This window comes from Peromyscus maniculatus, chromosome 4 (genome assembly GCF_049852395.1).
Source record: "Peromyscus maniculatus bairdii isolate BWxNUB_F1_BW_parent chromosome 4, HU_Pman_BW_mat_3.1, whole genome shotgun sequence".
Lineage (NCBI taxonomy): Eukaryota > Metazoa > Chordata > Mammalia > Rodentia > Cricetidae > Peromyscus > Peromyscus maniculatus.
Window position 1 is genome coordinate 87,111,253 of NC_134855.1, and position 16,745 is coordinate 87,127,997.

Genomic DNA, 16,745 nt, shown 5'->3' on the forward strand with positions numbered 1-16,745 from the left:
TCCACTAAAATCAGGAACGAGACAAGGCTGTCCACTCTCCCCATACTTATTCAATATAGTACTTGAAGTTCTAGCCAGAGCAATAAGACAACATAAGGAGATTAAGGGGATTCAAATTGGAAAGGAAGAAGTCAAGCTTTCCCTATTTGCAGACGACATGATAGTATACTTGAGTGACCCCAAAGATTCCACCCAGGAATTGATAAAGCTTATAAACACCTTCAGCAACATAGCAGGATACAAAATCAACTCAAAAAAATCAGTAGCCCTCCTATATACAATGGACAAAGAAGCTGAGAAGGCAATTAGAGATACATCACCCTTCACAATAGCCAAAAATGACATAAAATACCTTGGGGTAACACTAACCAAGCAAGTGAAGGACCTATATGACAAGAACTTTAAGTCCCTGAAAAAAGAAATTGAAGAAGATCTCAGAAAATGGAAAGATCTTCCATGCTCATGGATAGGCAGGGTTAACATAGTAAAAATGGCAATCTTACCAAAAGCAATTTACAGATTCAATGCAATCCCCATCAAAATACCAACACAATTCTTCACAGATCTGGAAAGAACAATACTCAACTTCATATGGAAAAACAAAAAACCCAGGATAGCTAAAAGAAACCTGTACAATAAAACAACTTCTGGAGGCATCACAATCCCCGAATTCAAGCTCTACTATAGAGCTACAGTAATAAAAACAGCCTGGTATTGGCATAAAAACCGACATGTGGACCAATGGAATCGAATTGAAGACCCTGACATTAACCCACACACCTATGGACATATAATTTTTGACAAAGAAGCCAAAAGTGTACAATGGAAAAAAGAAAGCATCTTCAACAAATGGTGCTGGCATAACTGGATATCAGCGTGTAGAAGGCTGCAAATAGATCCATATCTGTCACCGTGCACAAAACTTAAGTCCAAGTGGATCAAAGACCTCAACATAAATCCAGCTACTCTGAACCTGCTAGAAGAAAAAGTAGGAAATAGTCTTGAACGCCTTGGCATAGGAGATCACTTCCTAAATATAACACCAGTAGCGCAGACACTGAGACAAACAATCAATCAATGGGACCTCTTGAAACTGAGAAGCTTTTGTAGAGCAAAGGATACGGTCAACAAGGCAAAGCGACAGCCTACAGAATGGGAAAAGATCTTCACCAACCCCACATCTGACAGAGGACTGATATCCAGAATATATAAGGAACTCAAGAAATTAGACATCAAAAGGACCAACAGTCCAATTGAGAAATGGGCTTTAGAACTAAACAGAGAATTCTCAACAGAGGAATCCCAAATGGCTGAAAGACATTTAAGGAATTGCTCAACTTCCCTAATCATCAGGGAAATGCAAATCAAGACAACTCTGAGATACCACCTTACGCCTGTCAGAGTGGCTAAGATCAAAAACACTGAAGACACTTTATGCTGGAGAGGATGTGGAACTAGGGGAACTCTCCTCCACTGCTGGTGGGAATGCAAGCTTGTACAACCACTTTGGAAATCAATATGGCGCTTTCTTAGAAAATTGGGAATCAATCTCCCCCAAGATCCAGCTATACCACTCCTGGGCATATACCCAAGAAATGCTCAATCATACCACAAGAGCACTTGCTCAGCTATGTTCATATCAGCATTGTTTGTAATAGCCAAAACCTGGAAACAACCTAGATGCCCTTCAACTGAAGAATGGATAAATAAATTGTGGCACATATACACAATGGAATACTACTCAGCAGAGAAAAACAACGACATCACACGGTTTGCAGGCAAATGGATGGATCTAGAAAAAATCATCCTGAGTGAGGTAACCCAGACTCAGAAAGACAAATATGGTATGTACTCACTCATAGGAAGATGCTAGATGTGGAACAAGGATGACTAGACTGCTACTCACATCACCAGTGAGGCTACCTGGAAAACGGGACCCCAAAAAAGACACGGAGAAATGGACAAGATCTACATGAATAGCCTGGTCATGAGTGGGAACAATGAAGGGCGACAGTCGAGGGAAAGAGTGGGAGATCCTAGCTGGATCAAGAAAAGAGAGGGAGAACAAGGAATAGGAGACCATGGTAAATGAAGACCACATGGGAAGGTGAGAAGGGGAGGAAGCAGAGAGCTAGGGAGGCCCACGGAGATCCACAAAGATACCCCCTCAAAAGACTGCTGGCAATGGTCGCGAGATGGCAGGAACTGACCTACTCTGGTGATGGAATGGCCAGACACCCAAATAGTGATGCCATAAACCCCATCCAAGGACTGAGGAATCTGAAGGCAGACATCCACGGCTGGGCCCCTGGTGGAGCACTGGGAGTCTAATTAGTGAGTATGAAGAGGATTTATATGAGCGAGAATTGTTGAAGCCAAGGTTGGATAAAGCACCGGGATAAATAACCAAATGAATGGAAGCACAGGATCTATGAACCAAAGGCTGAGGGGCCCCCAACTGGATCAGGCCACCTGAACGGGTGAGACAGTCAGTTGGCTTGATCTGTTTGGGAGGCAGCTGTGCATTGGTGCCAGGTCCTGGGCTCGTTGCATGAGTTGGCTGTTTGAATCCTGGGACTTATGCAGGGACATTTGGCTCGGTCTGGGAGGGGGGAATGGACCTGCCTGGACTGAGTCTACCAGGTCAACCCCGGTCCTCGGGGGAGACCTTGATCTGGAGGAGGTGGGAATGGGGGGTGGGCTGGGGGGAGGGGTGGGCGAGAGGGGGAGAACAGGGGATTCTGTGGCTATTATGTTGAACTGAATGGTGTTGTAAAATAATAATAATAATAATAATAATAAAAAAAACAAAAAAAAAATGTGTTCAATGACTTACTGATGACATAGGAGTCTTAGCTTCTCCTGAATTAAGATCTGTGAATCTTGGAATTAGTCTCATTGATGAATGAGGACTATGCGTTGGTTGCAGATCCATGATGTTATTCTGACAAAGTAAATATCAATAGTGAATTCCATGAATTTTTTTCAAGGAGTTTATCATAGAAGATTTCCTATTTTGAAGAAATATTATTGAAACCAAAAGAAACATGTTTTCCAAACTTAGAAAAACACAGGCATACAAAATGTTACAAGACACAAATTTTAAAAAGTTATAGAATAACTTGATGATAAGTACTTCATTGTTCATATATTCATGTCCTTCTCATTAAAAATTTTCAAAGAAAGGAAGTGTACAGGATAAAAACTTAAAGACGAATCTAAGAAAGTTCTAAGTTTCTAAAAATTAAATATTTTTAAAATTAATTTTAATTATGACAAATCAATATAAAGGCATATACATAAGAAAACTTCATTGAGCCTATGATAAATTATTTCACAAAAGAAAATATCTAAGTAGCAACTCAAATTTAACATTGACTTACAGATAGTTGAGTATTTTTATTGTTCTCAAGATTGTTTTGACTTTTCACTGATTTCTTTTGTAATTCAGCCTCTGTTGATTGTTTATGAATTTGAAAAAAAAAGACAGAAAACAAAATGAAGAATAGCATTGGAAAGAAGTCTGTATATCCAAAAATAAAGCTTAAAATTTATTTTTATGGAAAAGAATGTTTGTCTTTCTAACTTTAGTGCTCAATTGAGCTTAACCTTTAACTGCACATATACAGAAAATATAGTTAGCAAGTACATCAGTGACTTGGATCACAAAAGGTTCCATATTCAAAATATGAAGATATGTCAGATGTTCATTCCACATTACCTCCCATTTAGAGTATTGCTTACAAAAACTTAAAAAGACATAAATTCAATTATGTGCTAATATCCCTAAATAAGACAGAATTCCATATAGAACTAAACTGGTAAATTAATGTAGGATTTCTCTGGGGGAAAAGTTACTGGAGTTTGGAAATATAGTCAATTATCATATTACTTGTGCTGTAGCCAAGCTGTGTCATAAGTATACATAATATTCATGTAAAAATAAGACCAAGTATTTGACTAAATGATTCCAAGGTTATGATCCCACTAAACATAGTTAATTAAATTCAAGAATAAAGTTTAAAATTCTTAGAAGTGAATGAATATTAATACACATCATAAAAAAATCTATAAGGCACAATGGCTATACTAAGAGGACATGCAGATATTCAAGGGATTTGAATTTAATAAATTAATGATGTATCCAGAAGCCTAGGGAAAATGATATCAAGCAACACTCAAAAAGGAAAATGAAAAGACATAATCAAAATAAGGTTTGAAATTTACCAACAGAAATTATAAAATACAAAAGAATTAGTTGGTTCTTTTGAAAAGAAAAACAGATTGACAAACTTTTAGCCAAATTAAACAAAGTAAAGAGAGAAGATTCAAATTTAATAAAAATAGAAACAAAAGGGCAAACATTACATCAGACATCTGGAAAATTCAGATAATCACAACATACTTTAAAATCTACCAAACTGAAAAAACCTAAAATAAACAGATGAATATATGTGGCCTACAAAACTAAATAAAGATGAAATTAACAGTTTAAATAGACTAATAATATGAAATGAGATAAACATTAATTTAAAATCTCTCAGTAAGAAGTCCAGAACCATATGGTCTCAGCAAATAATTCTATCAGAACTTCAATGAAAATAATACCCAATACTCCTCAAATCACTCCACAAAATAGAAAATGAAAAAATCTTTTCAAATTCTTTTTATGAAGTCCCTATTATACCCAGATATCAAAACTAGTAGGAGAGACACACCTGCCCCCCCAAATATAGGCCAATATCAAAATATCTTTATTTACAGATGATACAATTCTATACATAAAACCCAAAAGACTCCACTAGAAATCTCCTACAACATATAAATAAATTCATTACATTATCAAAATACAAAATTAACATAAAAAATCAGTAGCCTTTCTACACAATGACAAGCATACCAAGAAAGAAGTAAGCAAAACAATTCCATTCACAGCTACCTCAAAGAAAATAAAATGTCTTATAATATACTGAAGTGAAAAACTGGCACAATAAAAACTCCAAGACAGTGAAAAAGGAAACTGAAGAGGATTTCAGAAGATGAAAATTCCTCCCATGCTCAAGATTTGATAAGATTCATATTATGAAAATGGCCATGCTACTAAGAGAGTATTTTATATATTTAATGCAATCCTTATCAGAATTCCTATGCAATTTTTCACAGTGGTTGAGAAAATTAATCATAATTTCTATACAAAAACACAAGACATCCTGGATAGCCATAACAATTCTGAACAATAAATGAATGTATAAAGGTATCAGCATTCTAGATTGCAAATTATGCTATAGACCTATAGCACTGAAAACAATGTGGTACTGGTTTAAAAACAAAGTCATTGGTCAATAAAATAGAATTGAGGAACAAGGTATGAGCCCATGTTTCTACATGCATATGTTTTTGACAAAGAGCCATTGAAAAGGAGACAGCATCTTCAACAAGGGGTGCTGGTCAAATTTCATAGCTCTATTTTGAAGAATGAAAAGAGATTCTTTTGTCTCACCCTGCATAAAACTCAACTCCAAATGGATCACAGACCCCAATATAAGATGTGATACCCTGAATCTGACAGAGGAGAAAGTATGGAATATACTTGAACTCGTTGACACAGGAGAGAGCTTTCTGAATAGGATTGTAATAGTTAAGGCTCTACCAGAACATTTAGTAAATGGAACCTCAGGAAACTAAAATGCTGATGACATTGTTTATTATCCCTTGCTTCTACCTGATGTTCTCATTTTGGCTTATATATTAGTATCATGAAAGGAGCAACATTATTTGTGATATTAAATTGTGAGTATATTTGGCTAACATTGGTATTTATTATAATCTGTTATGAATGAAAGAAGCTATGCTAAGACCCAGCCCTCCAATCTTTCATGTCTTTTTATAATTGATAAGGCAAAAATTATAACACCCTTTTCCTACCTCTCAGTCATGTTTCCATACCACTAGCTTATTCTTTGGAATTCCTTGGATAACAAACACTCCATCATGTAGTTACATTTGAGCTTTCATCATGATACTCTCAACTTAAAATTTAATGGAAACTCACAAGATTAATAGTGTATTACAACCTAATAAGTTATATTCCTTACTAACTAAACATTTTATATGCAACTTTTTGTTCTTGTAAAATATGTTACTCCCCCAATTTTAATAAAAAGTCTTTGAAATGACTTGCTGATGACATAATCTTTACCTTTTCGTCCTTCAATTAGAAGATGCCTGGGGATTGAAGTTAGTTGTGCTGGTAAGTGAAGATCTGTCATGGTATCCTAGTAAAACAGATATCAGCAGTGGGTTTGTTCCATGAAGATTTACAATCATGATGCAGTAAAATAAATTTATTTCTTACTATAAAAGCATATCATTTTATGCAGGGTGCCTAGTCCAGTCCCATGAAGGCTCCACAGCTGTGGGTCTAAAGTTCATGAGTTCCCTGGTGTGGGATGTTTTTTATGGCAAATATGTTAATAAATAAAACACTGATTGGGCAGTAGTCAGACAGGAAGTATAGGCAGGACTAACAGAGAGGAGAATTAAGGGAATAGGAAGGGAAGGAGGAGACTGCCTGCAGGACAAGGAAGATGTAAGGTACCAGTAAGCCACAAGCCATGTGGCAAAGTTTAGATTAATATAAATGGGCTGAATATAAGAGTAAGAGCTAGACAATGATAGACCTGAGCTAATGGCCAAGCAGTTTAAATAATATAAGCCTCTGTATGTTTATTTTATAAGTGGGTTAAGGGACTGCCAGGGCTTGGCGGGACCCAGAAAGAAAACTCTCCAGCTACAGTTCCCACTAGCTTTGTTTGGTTGATCTTTATGCCCCTTGCTGATAGAATCTCTCTTCTCTCTCTTCAATTCGACTCCTGGAGCTCAGCCTGGTGCTTAGCTGTAGATCTCTGTATCTGCTTCCATTAGTTAGATGCAGGGGGAGGGTCTTGGACCTGCCTCAACTGAATGTACCAGGCTCTGCTCACTCCCCATGGCAGGCCTTATCTTGTCAGAGGAGAGAATAGGGGATGGATTGGGGGGATAATGCTGGGGGGCAGTGGAGGGAAGAGAGAGGGATCTTTGGTTGCTATGTAAAATGAATAAAAAATTTCTTCATAATAAAAAAATTAAAAAGCATACCTGTTTAAAATTAAGAAATCACATTACTTTCCTGGTGAAGTCTGTTTTCGAGTATGTTGCTAATAGTCTTGGTTCTCTAAATGCATGTTCCCTCATCCATCTAGGATTATAAAGACTTATATGATAAACAGATATTATTTCTCTTTACTTTACCCATTATGACACTGTTCTTTCAAAGTCTTTCTTCAGAAGGAAAGGTTTTTATCCTGAATATAAATCTGCACTTTTTCTGATTTTCACTGTAATAGAAAAGTTGAATAATTTTCAGTAGTTTTCAATAATGCTATAGCTTCAGAATTATTTGTTTTAATCACTTAAGATGTGTTTTCTGATTACTTATTTTTATCAAAGAAAAGCATAAACACGTCTGTAATACTCATTGCCTTACTTTCTGATAGTGCCTAGATATTCCATATATGGAAAATGCCTAGATATTCCATATATGGAAAATGAGTCAAGGGTAAGGAAATGAGCAGAACTTGGCTGTGACTTCTATGTCTGCTTTGATGGCAAGAACTTCTGAAAGACTATTCAATCTCAAAGGAATTGAATGGCTTTGTTGAGACTCAAGCTCAGATCACTCTATCCCCACAATAGGTCCTTCTAACAGTTTTCTGCAAATTACAAGTTCAGTGTCAGATGCCTACATAGTGTATTTTAACTAGAATCACATCTACTATACTCTAAACTGAGTTCATGCCAGTGATTATTATTTTGATTTGATCTACTGTTTTTTTTTTCAGTGAAATAAAAAGTCTGGATGCCTATCAGGAGCAGAACAACAGGACATCAGAGCCACATTGTTCATATGTTCACGTGCTTAGGAATATTCTGTTTCTGGGATTAAAGGCGTGCGCCATCACCTTCCCCCGTGCCCCCTCCCCCGTTTCTAGAATATAAAGGGGGAAAATGAAGGGACATACAAGGGATAATAAGAAAAAAATATTAGGAACAAATATCTGAGAAATTTTTAGCTCTGAGTTAGTGTAGATAATAGCTGAGAAAATTCAATATTCCTAACTAGTTAAATGTTTTAAAATAAAAGTTTAATCTTAATGCTATTCATGATGATGCATTCTAGAAGAAGACATAATTTAGCCTGTGTACATTGTTTATAAAAATATATAATAAATGGAAATTCAAATTTAACAATACATACATATAACTGAGTACTCTCATTTCCTTTGAGATTTTTTATGTATATCTGCTTCTGCTGAAATCAATCAATATTTATATAGTTAAAATAAACTAGAAATAACATTTCTATACTAGAAGTCTTTGCAACAACAGATAAAATAAGTTATTATGAAATACATTTTTGGTTTTCTTATTTTGAGGCTCAGTTAAGCTTATACTTCCAATGGAGATTTACTGATGTAAAAAATACACACAATAACAAGAACTTCTATACACAACCCATATCATAAAGTGTTCCATGTTCAAACATGAACATATGCTAAATGTTCATCTACACAGTCAGGTATCAACAAAAAAGAAAAATACTTAGTATAACTGAAAATAAATTGAAAAGAGAATATTAAACAAAAATAGACAAAAGTATAAATTATGAATTACAGTAAAGATATAAGTCAAAATGTAGTAGTAAGGCAGGTAGAGAAATATTAACTGAGAAGCAAATCAATTTGGAAATATACAACAGATGAGAAAGAGTTAAGAGCAAACAGTCAAGTCATAGAAAATAGCAAAAAACAAAAGTAAAATATAAAAAATAAAACATGTAGAAATCATGGAGGAATTTCAAGGCTTCCAAACAACACAGAGAATAAAAACAATAATATTAGATAGTCATGAAACTGTCATAATATTAGACACTACTTTTTGTGCCCAAAACAATCAATAAAAATGTATCTATACCTAAAACATTGATGATATGTCAAAATAATTTGTATAGTGACATTTTCATGAATACCTAAAGTATGGACAATGATATATGATAGAGGCTGATGGTCTGTGCAGCTGAGCAGACCCTCTAATGTGAGGATAACACTGACTGTGAGTGGCATGAATGAAAATGGAGAAAAATAATATTGAGGTAAATAAACATCTATAGCAATGATGTAATCTTTAATTCACAGAATGCTTTAAAAGTATCTCCTGGAATTTGATTAGAAAACAATACAGAAAAAACATCAATTGATGAGTGTCAATATAAACGAGATCCCTTTGTGACAACACACTGTCATTATATTATCAAATAGGATATGACTGTACTGCATAGAATGAGTAAGTTGTATGTTTTCAAATTGACCTTTCTTTTCATTGCACCTATGTTGATGGAATTCATTTGCATTGTCAGGAACATGTGCTTCTTATGTGTAACCAGGTCACAGAGAAACTAAATAATGAGTAGTGTTTTTAGTTCAATGGTTAAGGATATGGATAGCATGTGAAATGCCCTCGAGACAATTTCCCACTCCTGATGCTAAATAAGTACACAAACTAAGTGCCAAAACCATAACTAACTATTAATTGGAAAGGAAAATATCAAATTAAAATGATAAAAATCAAATGAACCAAAAAGGAACTATGAACATGATGGAGGTAATAAATGTTTGTGAAAGTCACTGGATATTTTTTGTTTGTTATTTTTTTTGTTTTTTCGAGACAGGGTTTCTCTGTGTAGCTTTGTGCCTTTCCTGGCTTTCGCTCTGTAGACCAGGCTGGCCTCAAACTCACAAAGATCTGCCTGCCTCTGCCTTCCGAGTGCTGGGATTAAAGGCGTGTGCTTGTCAAACAGATTTGCAGGTTAGGAAAAGACAAGAGGATGCAGTTCACCAAATTGTAGCATATAAATCCCAGCATATAAATACCAGATACTGTGAATGAACAGAGGCACTGTGATAGAATACAAACTAGAACTCAAATCACTTCTAGTAGTCAACTCACAGAATGGATTATTAAGTGCAATTAAAGCACACGTATAACTAAATACACAAGTTCTTCCTATACAGGATCCCTCAAGACCCTTGATAAAGGAATCGCTTGTCTCAGATATAGGCATAGACCACCAACAATATGTAGAATAGGTTTTGTGTTTTTTTTTTTTTTTTTGAGACAGAGTTTCTCTATGTAGTTTTGGTGCCTGTCATGGATCTCACTCTGTAGACCAGGGTGGCCTTGAACTCAGAGAGATCCACTGAGCTCTGCCCCACTGAGTGCTAGGATTAAAGGTCTGTGCACCACCGCCCAGCTAGAATAAACAGATTTTAACTTCATAAAATGGGTGAGTGTGTTTTTGTTTGTTTATCAAACTAAAATCACGAAAAAGATAACTAAGCTTTCAAAGAGGAAATGCAGGTATAAAATTATAAATACTTAATTATATCTAACATTTTAAATTCATGCCAATTTAATAACCACTGTGGGGACCCACAGAGGCTCCCTAGCTAGGTCTTACTCAAGATCAGAGTATCTGAGCTTGCTTTGCCCATGTGAATATTTGAGATTTAAGATTCTAATAACCCCAATAGTTGCTGTACCGCGTTTGTAGACAGGGAGTGAGTGACAGAGGCTTTTAACATTTACCTCATTCCATCTCATTAATGGTCATCTATGCAACAGTGGTAATATAGGGTTTTTGAAATGAGTTCTCTTCTATGTCCTCAGCATTAACTCCAAGTTTATGTAAGTTGTAGTCTGTCTCTTTTTCTGTTCCTCTGGATCATCACCTCTGTTTTTAAAACATTCTCTGAAGCAGTGTCTGTATGTTTTCAAATTGATATTCTCTTAATGAACTTAAATCTATGTGTATTTTTCTGTATTCTATCCTGTGTGGTAATATTTTGAGAAGTAGTTACAATGTATGACACTGTATCAAAACTATGTAGAGAAGATCATACATAATTATGCTCAAGTAATGTAAAAAGTAGCACTGTATGGCCTGGTTCTTGTATCCTTTTTGTCTTCCTAAGAATTGAGGAGCACATCACAAAAAAGCAGAGTGATATTTACTTGTGCCTCTGAAACACGTAGCGGTACTAGCAGGTTCATTTATAGTTACCCCACATATTTAATACTCTGAGACTTCTTTTTCTAAAAAAATGGGTATTACAGTATCCCCTATATATACCTACCTCATTTTCCTTCATGTAATTCTCATCCCTCTACCTTTCCTAATCATCATTTCCATGACTTCACTATTCCTTATGTCTTAGCACTCATAAAATGAATAAAACCCTGATATCCCCACTCTTCCTTTATTTATATTTCATTCATTTCTGCTTGGATTTTTATGATTTCTTGCCATCTACTGAACCTGGGTTTGATTTGAGATATACAAATAATTGTCACTTAATATAAATTTATAAATTCATAAATGTTTCATAACTGATTTTCTTTTGTGTAGAGGGACACTTGGCTCCTTCATTGTCAAAGAAGCTCTCGGTATAATGCAATGCTCTTACCTTGCTTCTCCATGTTTACTTGGTTTCTGGCTCTTCTATATTTTTCAAATTTACTATAGTAAATACCCTTGGGCTGGGACTGCTTAAACATGTGCTGTTAAAAAAAAAATATATATATATATATATATCAAAGACTAGCTAGATAAAAATGTTCTAATCCATTTCCCAGAAAACCTCACAATCCTTTTTAATATTAATTACATAGAAAATTAAAGAAACAAGAAATCAAAACCAAGAGATTTGAAAAAAATGATCAAACACCTTTCATCATTAATATCTAACTTTAATCCTCAGTGAGTCTCTATGTAAATAAGACAGTGAAGTACAGATGAGATATATTTGTAAATAAAAGACTAGCCCAAGTACATATTAAATGAAGAACAGACTTCAAAATTCATAAATGTTATTTTCATTCCACAGAAAACAAAAAAATTTACAAATGTTAATTTTAGAAAATACTTATAAATTAATTAGCTTTAATACAATATTAATTATTTAGAGAATATGCAATGACAGATATACTTATTGTCCAAAGTAGAAAAATGAAAAGAGGTTTCAAGATGTATGAAATTTTTCAATGCAAACTTTGTAGCAGCTGCTACAGATCAGAAGAATTGTAAAGAAACCTAGTAGTATAAACTGATAGATTTTTATAGATTTTTTAGGGATATGTTTAAATAAAGCTATTCTAACATTAAACAACACAGACAGGTAGGTTGTTATCAATTCAGAGAGAACTTTAAACACTCATAGCAGGGACTAATAAGGATGGAATTTTGCAGATATCTCTAATTAAATGTGTATACTACAACAGATTTTTGCTTGCGGATTTTACTTTACATATGAAGTGGGGAAACAATGACTGTATTGACATCTCTGTTTCTTCCAGCTTTCTGGCAACTCCTTGTTGCTAAGCCTCCAATGGAAAACATGTTATCACTGTACATTTTTTCCCATTTGTCATCCTGATAGAATTCTATGCGTATCTCTATCTCTCTCCTTTAGTTGGCAGCTTCATGTTCACATTCTTGTCCATATTCACAAGGATTTATTTCAGTACAAATTTCCCACCTGACTACTACTCCACTACAAATATAAACTCTCTTCTTATGAAACATGTTACTTGTTTTTTTCTTACACTCTAGTATATGTCTTCATCTGCCATGTTCATTGTTTTCCAGAACAGCATCTACTTAATAATGAATATTATTATATCCAATAATATTATATAATAATATTAAAGTTTCTTCAGGAAGGCTTCAAGTTTCAGTTGCAATTCCAGTAGCATGGGTCTTTAAAAGTTTTCTACAAATTAGAAGCTCATATAGGAATGTACATTTACATATACATTCTATGTTATGCATAGTTCTGATATAGTCTTATGCCAATAAAGTCAGGAGTTATATGTTTATAATATTTGCTGATTTTATTTGTTTAAATAAAAACAAGCCAACAATTTGATTTTTGGATAACAAATTTCACATTCTGAATGATATTCTCTCTACATACACACACATACACACACACACACACACACATATATATATATATATATATATATATATATATATATATATATATATGATGGGGTTGTTTATACATCCTATTCTCTACCATGACAGAGACAATGAAGACAAATAGAGAGCCTAATTAAGAATTGAAACTTGAAGCTTTGCAATACTAACAGATACAGGAAAACATAAATCATGTGCCATTAGGAATGAAGACACTTTAGCTGGAATTTAACTCAGGAAAGAAACTGCTCATCTGTTTGTAATATCAATTTAATAATTTATTAAAGAAAGCTGCTGAGTGTGCACTGCATGCCTCTAACCTCAACTGAGAAGTTAAGACAGTTTGAATCAGGAGTTTAAAACCAACCTCAACTACACGGTAAGATAGAAGCCATGACAGGATAACTGAAATAATGTCTCAACATAGACAAAAAAATAAATATGTTCAGTGAGGTTACTATAACTACATATCAAAAAGACAACCTTTAATGGGAGATAACTTAAAATTAGAGCAACAAATGTGAGTGCTGTTGCCTAAATTAAAATACTGAAAATAAGGGAAGAAGTTTCAATTGTATATGCTTAGAAAACATGTAATAACAGTGTTGGTTTATATTGGTTGTGCGATAATCATGAGTTTAATATTCACTTCTCATTGTCATATGACTTACCTGGATTGCCATCTTTATTTTTAATATGTAACTTTATTTCATAGTCCATAAGAATCTTTCGACTACTGCCGAGTGAAAAAAAAATTCTATTTTAGTATTGATATGAAAAACATCTTTATGCTATGTTGAATTTTCCAGAATACTGCAGACAATATCAAAGGCATTACCATACTTGAGTAAAGCCCAATGTATTATTTCTTTTCACAGCTTATATTCAGTTATTATAGCTGTCTAGAAAACATGAAATCTTTTTCTAATTTCAGTTCTGTTGCTGTGATAAAACAGCCTGGCAAAAGAAAATTAGGGGAAGAAGGACTTACTTTGACTCACAATGGTAATCATTATTACAGCAAGGTTGAGACAGCAGGAACTTAAAGTAGGTAGTTGCATCATATCCACAATCAAGAGCATAAACAAGGGAATGCAATGCACGTTCCTCACATACACTATTCTTATACAATTCAGGAATATTATTGTTGGTGGTTTCCTTTACTCTTTTGCTCTTAGCTCTTTAGGGAGCCTGCCACCAAGCTCCCAAATAAATCACACACAGAAGCTTCTTCTTTCTTACAAATGCCTGGCCCTAGCTTGGCTTGTTTCTATCCAGCTTTTCTTAAATTATTCCATCTACCTTTTGCCTCTGGGCTTTTCCCTTTTCTAACTTCTGTTATTCTTACTTTCACTCTTATTCCATGGCTGGCTCTGCGGCTGGGTGGCTGGTTCCTAGCATCTTTCTCCTTCTCTCTCTTTCCCTTATCTTTTCTTTCCCAGATTTCTCCTCCCATTTGTTCTCCCTGCCTGCCAGCCCCACCTGTCCTTTCTCCTGCCTAACTATTGGACAATCAGCTCTTTATTAGACCATCAGGTGTTTTAGACAGGCAAAGTAACACAGGTTCACAGAGTTAAACAAATGCAACATAAAAGAATGCAACACAACTTTGCATCATTAAAACAAATGTTTCACAGCATAAACAAAGGTAACACACCTTAAATTAATATTCCACAACAGACTCCTGCCTAGGAAATGATGCTACTCCTAGGCTGGGTCTTCCCACATCTATCAACAATCAAGAAAGTTCCCCACTGACCATCTTACAGGTCAATCTGATCTAAATGATCACTCCTTGACACCCCTCCTCCAGGAGACTTTAAGCTTCATGACTTGATAATTAGAATTTAACATCATAAGCCCTCTAAATTACAGCTATCAATGTAATTTTGTCTTATCATTTGGGGAAAAATGAGCTATTTAACAACTTGAAAATATAAGCTTTTTATCATGGGATTTCTTTCCACTAAATAAAATGATTGTTTGCTATTATCAAACACACAATGACCAAAAACTTCAAACTAACACTTTACAAAATTTCACTTAATTACTTCCAGTCTTCCTGTACCGAATCAAGCTCTGAACCTGCAGATCCTTGTTAGAAAGATTGATTGGTCTGTTTGTGTCCAAATTCCTTCCAAGATAAAATCCTATCCTACCCATGGATTCCATTGGAACATAATGTGAATGAGGTCTCTTAAATACAGACTAAGGTTTACAAATACTCACTCAGAGAATGATAATATTGGCTCTCATAGCACCTAGGAAAGGATGCTGCACAAAATGCAAAGGGGTCTGGTTCTAGTAGTACTGAATAAAGATTTGTGATATTCCCTGAAACATGATTTAAACATTCATGACAGCTTACAATGATCCCTAGTCACATTTTCTACCAAAAGAGATGAACAAACTCTTCACAGTTAATAAACAAAAAAGGTCTAGGGTTAAAATGACATGTGGATCCATGGAAGGTTCTGAATAACTGAGAATGGTCAAATAGGTAGCAATGTGTGTGGCACAAGCTGAAACGCCCAGCAGCCAAAGGAAAGCACTGTCACTTTGGGACTAACAGCTCAATTAATATATTGTAACTTTTCAGTGTAAATGTGAACTGCCATAAATCGTTAGAGCACTGATTCAGCAAAGGCAGCCTCGTCATAGAGGTCAGGCTCTACTGATCTCCAGGACAAGTGTGATTAGCAACAGTGCAGCAACAGAATCATAAAAACAAAAGAAGGACTAGATGTCCTCTTCTTGCTCCACCTGTCTTGTGAAAGAGAGTATTCCTCCTGGGAATTAAGGAATCCGGAAACCTGTACATTTTTCAAGATTCAAAAATAATATATAGAAGAAAGCCCCCCAGAGGAAGAAACACAATTTTCTGCAACACTGTAATTGAAGACTAAAACAGCTAATTAGAATATGAAACATCTGAATATATAAAGTATAGGGTTTATAATTGGATGAAATGGAAAATGTTAGGGTCCATAATTTCTAAGTTCCAGAAAGTTCTACACAGAGATATAGTTCATTTACAGAACTGCCCAGCACAAATGAGGCACTTGGTTCAGTCTTCAGCAATACAAAACCAAATCATGAGATAAAGAAACACTTCTTCATTTCTAATTCTAATGGTATGCATTTTGCATACTGGATATTCACTGTTATTCCAAAACAACCTAGAGTCAACAATAATACATTATGAGAGGAAGATGAAGACTTTGAGATTAATTTGAAGTGCAAGTTAGTGTTTGCTAGCATTACAGTGCAAACACCTACCCTTTACTTGTGCCTTCAATAGCATAGCGTAACGCAGTCCATCCAAACACATCTTTAACGAAAAAGTCAATGCCTTCATCCAGAAATAGACTGACCATATCTGTTGAATCCCATCTTATGGCATATAAGAGTGTGTTTCTGAAATAACACAGAATAGCTTCATTATTAGATAACTTAATTAAAACTGTTAATACTTGGGTATATTTTACAAATTTAATATCTTGCTTGTCTGTTTGGAATTGTCCTTTTTATACACATAAATATTATTTGTTACAAAAATCCAACTTTATATTTGGTGTGCAAAGATAAAATAAGAAAATGGATAGGAAGCCTCTGGCAGTGTTTTGTATCTTCTTAGTAGAATTCTTAGATTCATCGACTTTGATAGAAT

General features: G+C 34.7%; 1 protein-coding gene across 5 annotated transcripts in view; it reads right to left on the bottom strand.

Moving 5' to 3' along the window:
* LOC143272951 (uncharacterized) overlaps positions 1-16,745 on the bottom strand; it is a 35,564-nt gene that overhangs the window by 12,815 nt on the left and 6,004 nt on the right. For 2 of the 5 annotated variants that reach the window (XM_076570263.1, XM_076570262.1), the window contains exons 5-12: positions 16,355-16,492; positions 13,747-13,811; positions 11,562-11,655; positions 7,291-7,376; positions 6,200-6,275; positions 3,384-3,454; positions 2,837-2,944; positions 2,211-2,327 (exon numbers count right to left, since the gene is read on the bottom strand). In XM_076570263.1, the coding sequence (XP_076426378.1) occupies positions 11,645-11,655; positions 13,747-13,811; positions 16,355-16,492 (214 nt within the window). In that variant the 3' untranslated portion in view covers positions 2,211-2,327; positions 2,837-2,944; positions 3,384-3,454; ... (1 more) ...; positions 7,291-7,376; positions 11,562-11,644. Of the gene's footprint in view, positions 1-2,210; positions 2,328-2,836; positions 2,945-3,383; positions 3,455-6,199; positions 6,276-7,137; positions 7,238-7,290; positions 7,377-8,296; positions 8,351-11,561; positions 11,656-13,746; positions 13,812-16,354; positions 16,493-16,745 lie in introns of all 5 variants that reach the window. The other 3 variants (XM_076570266.1, XM_076570264.1, XM_076570261.1) reach the window with 3 other exon arrangements.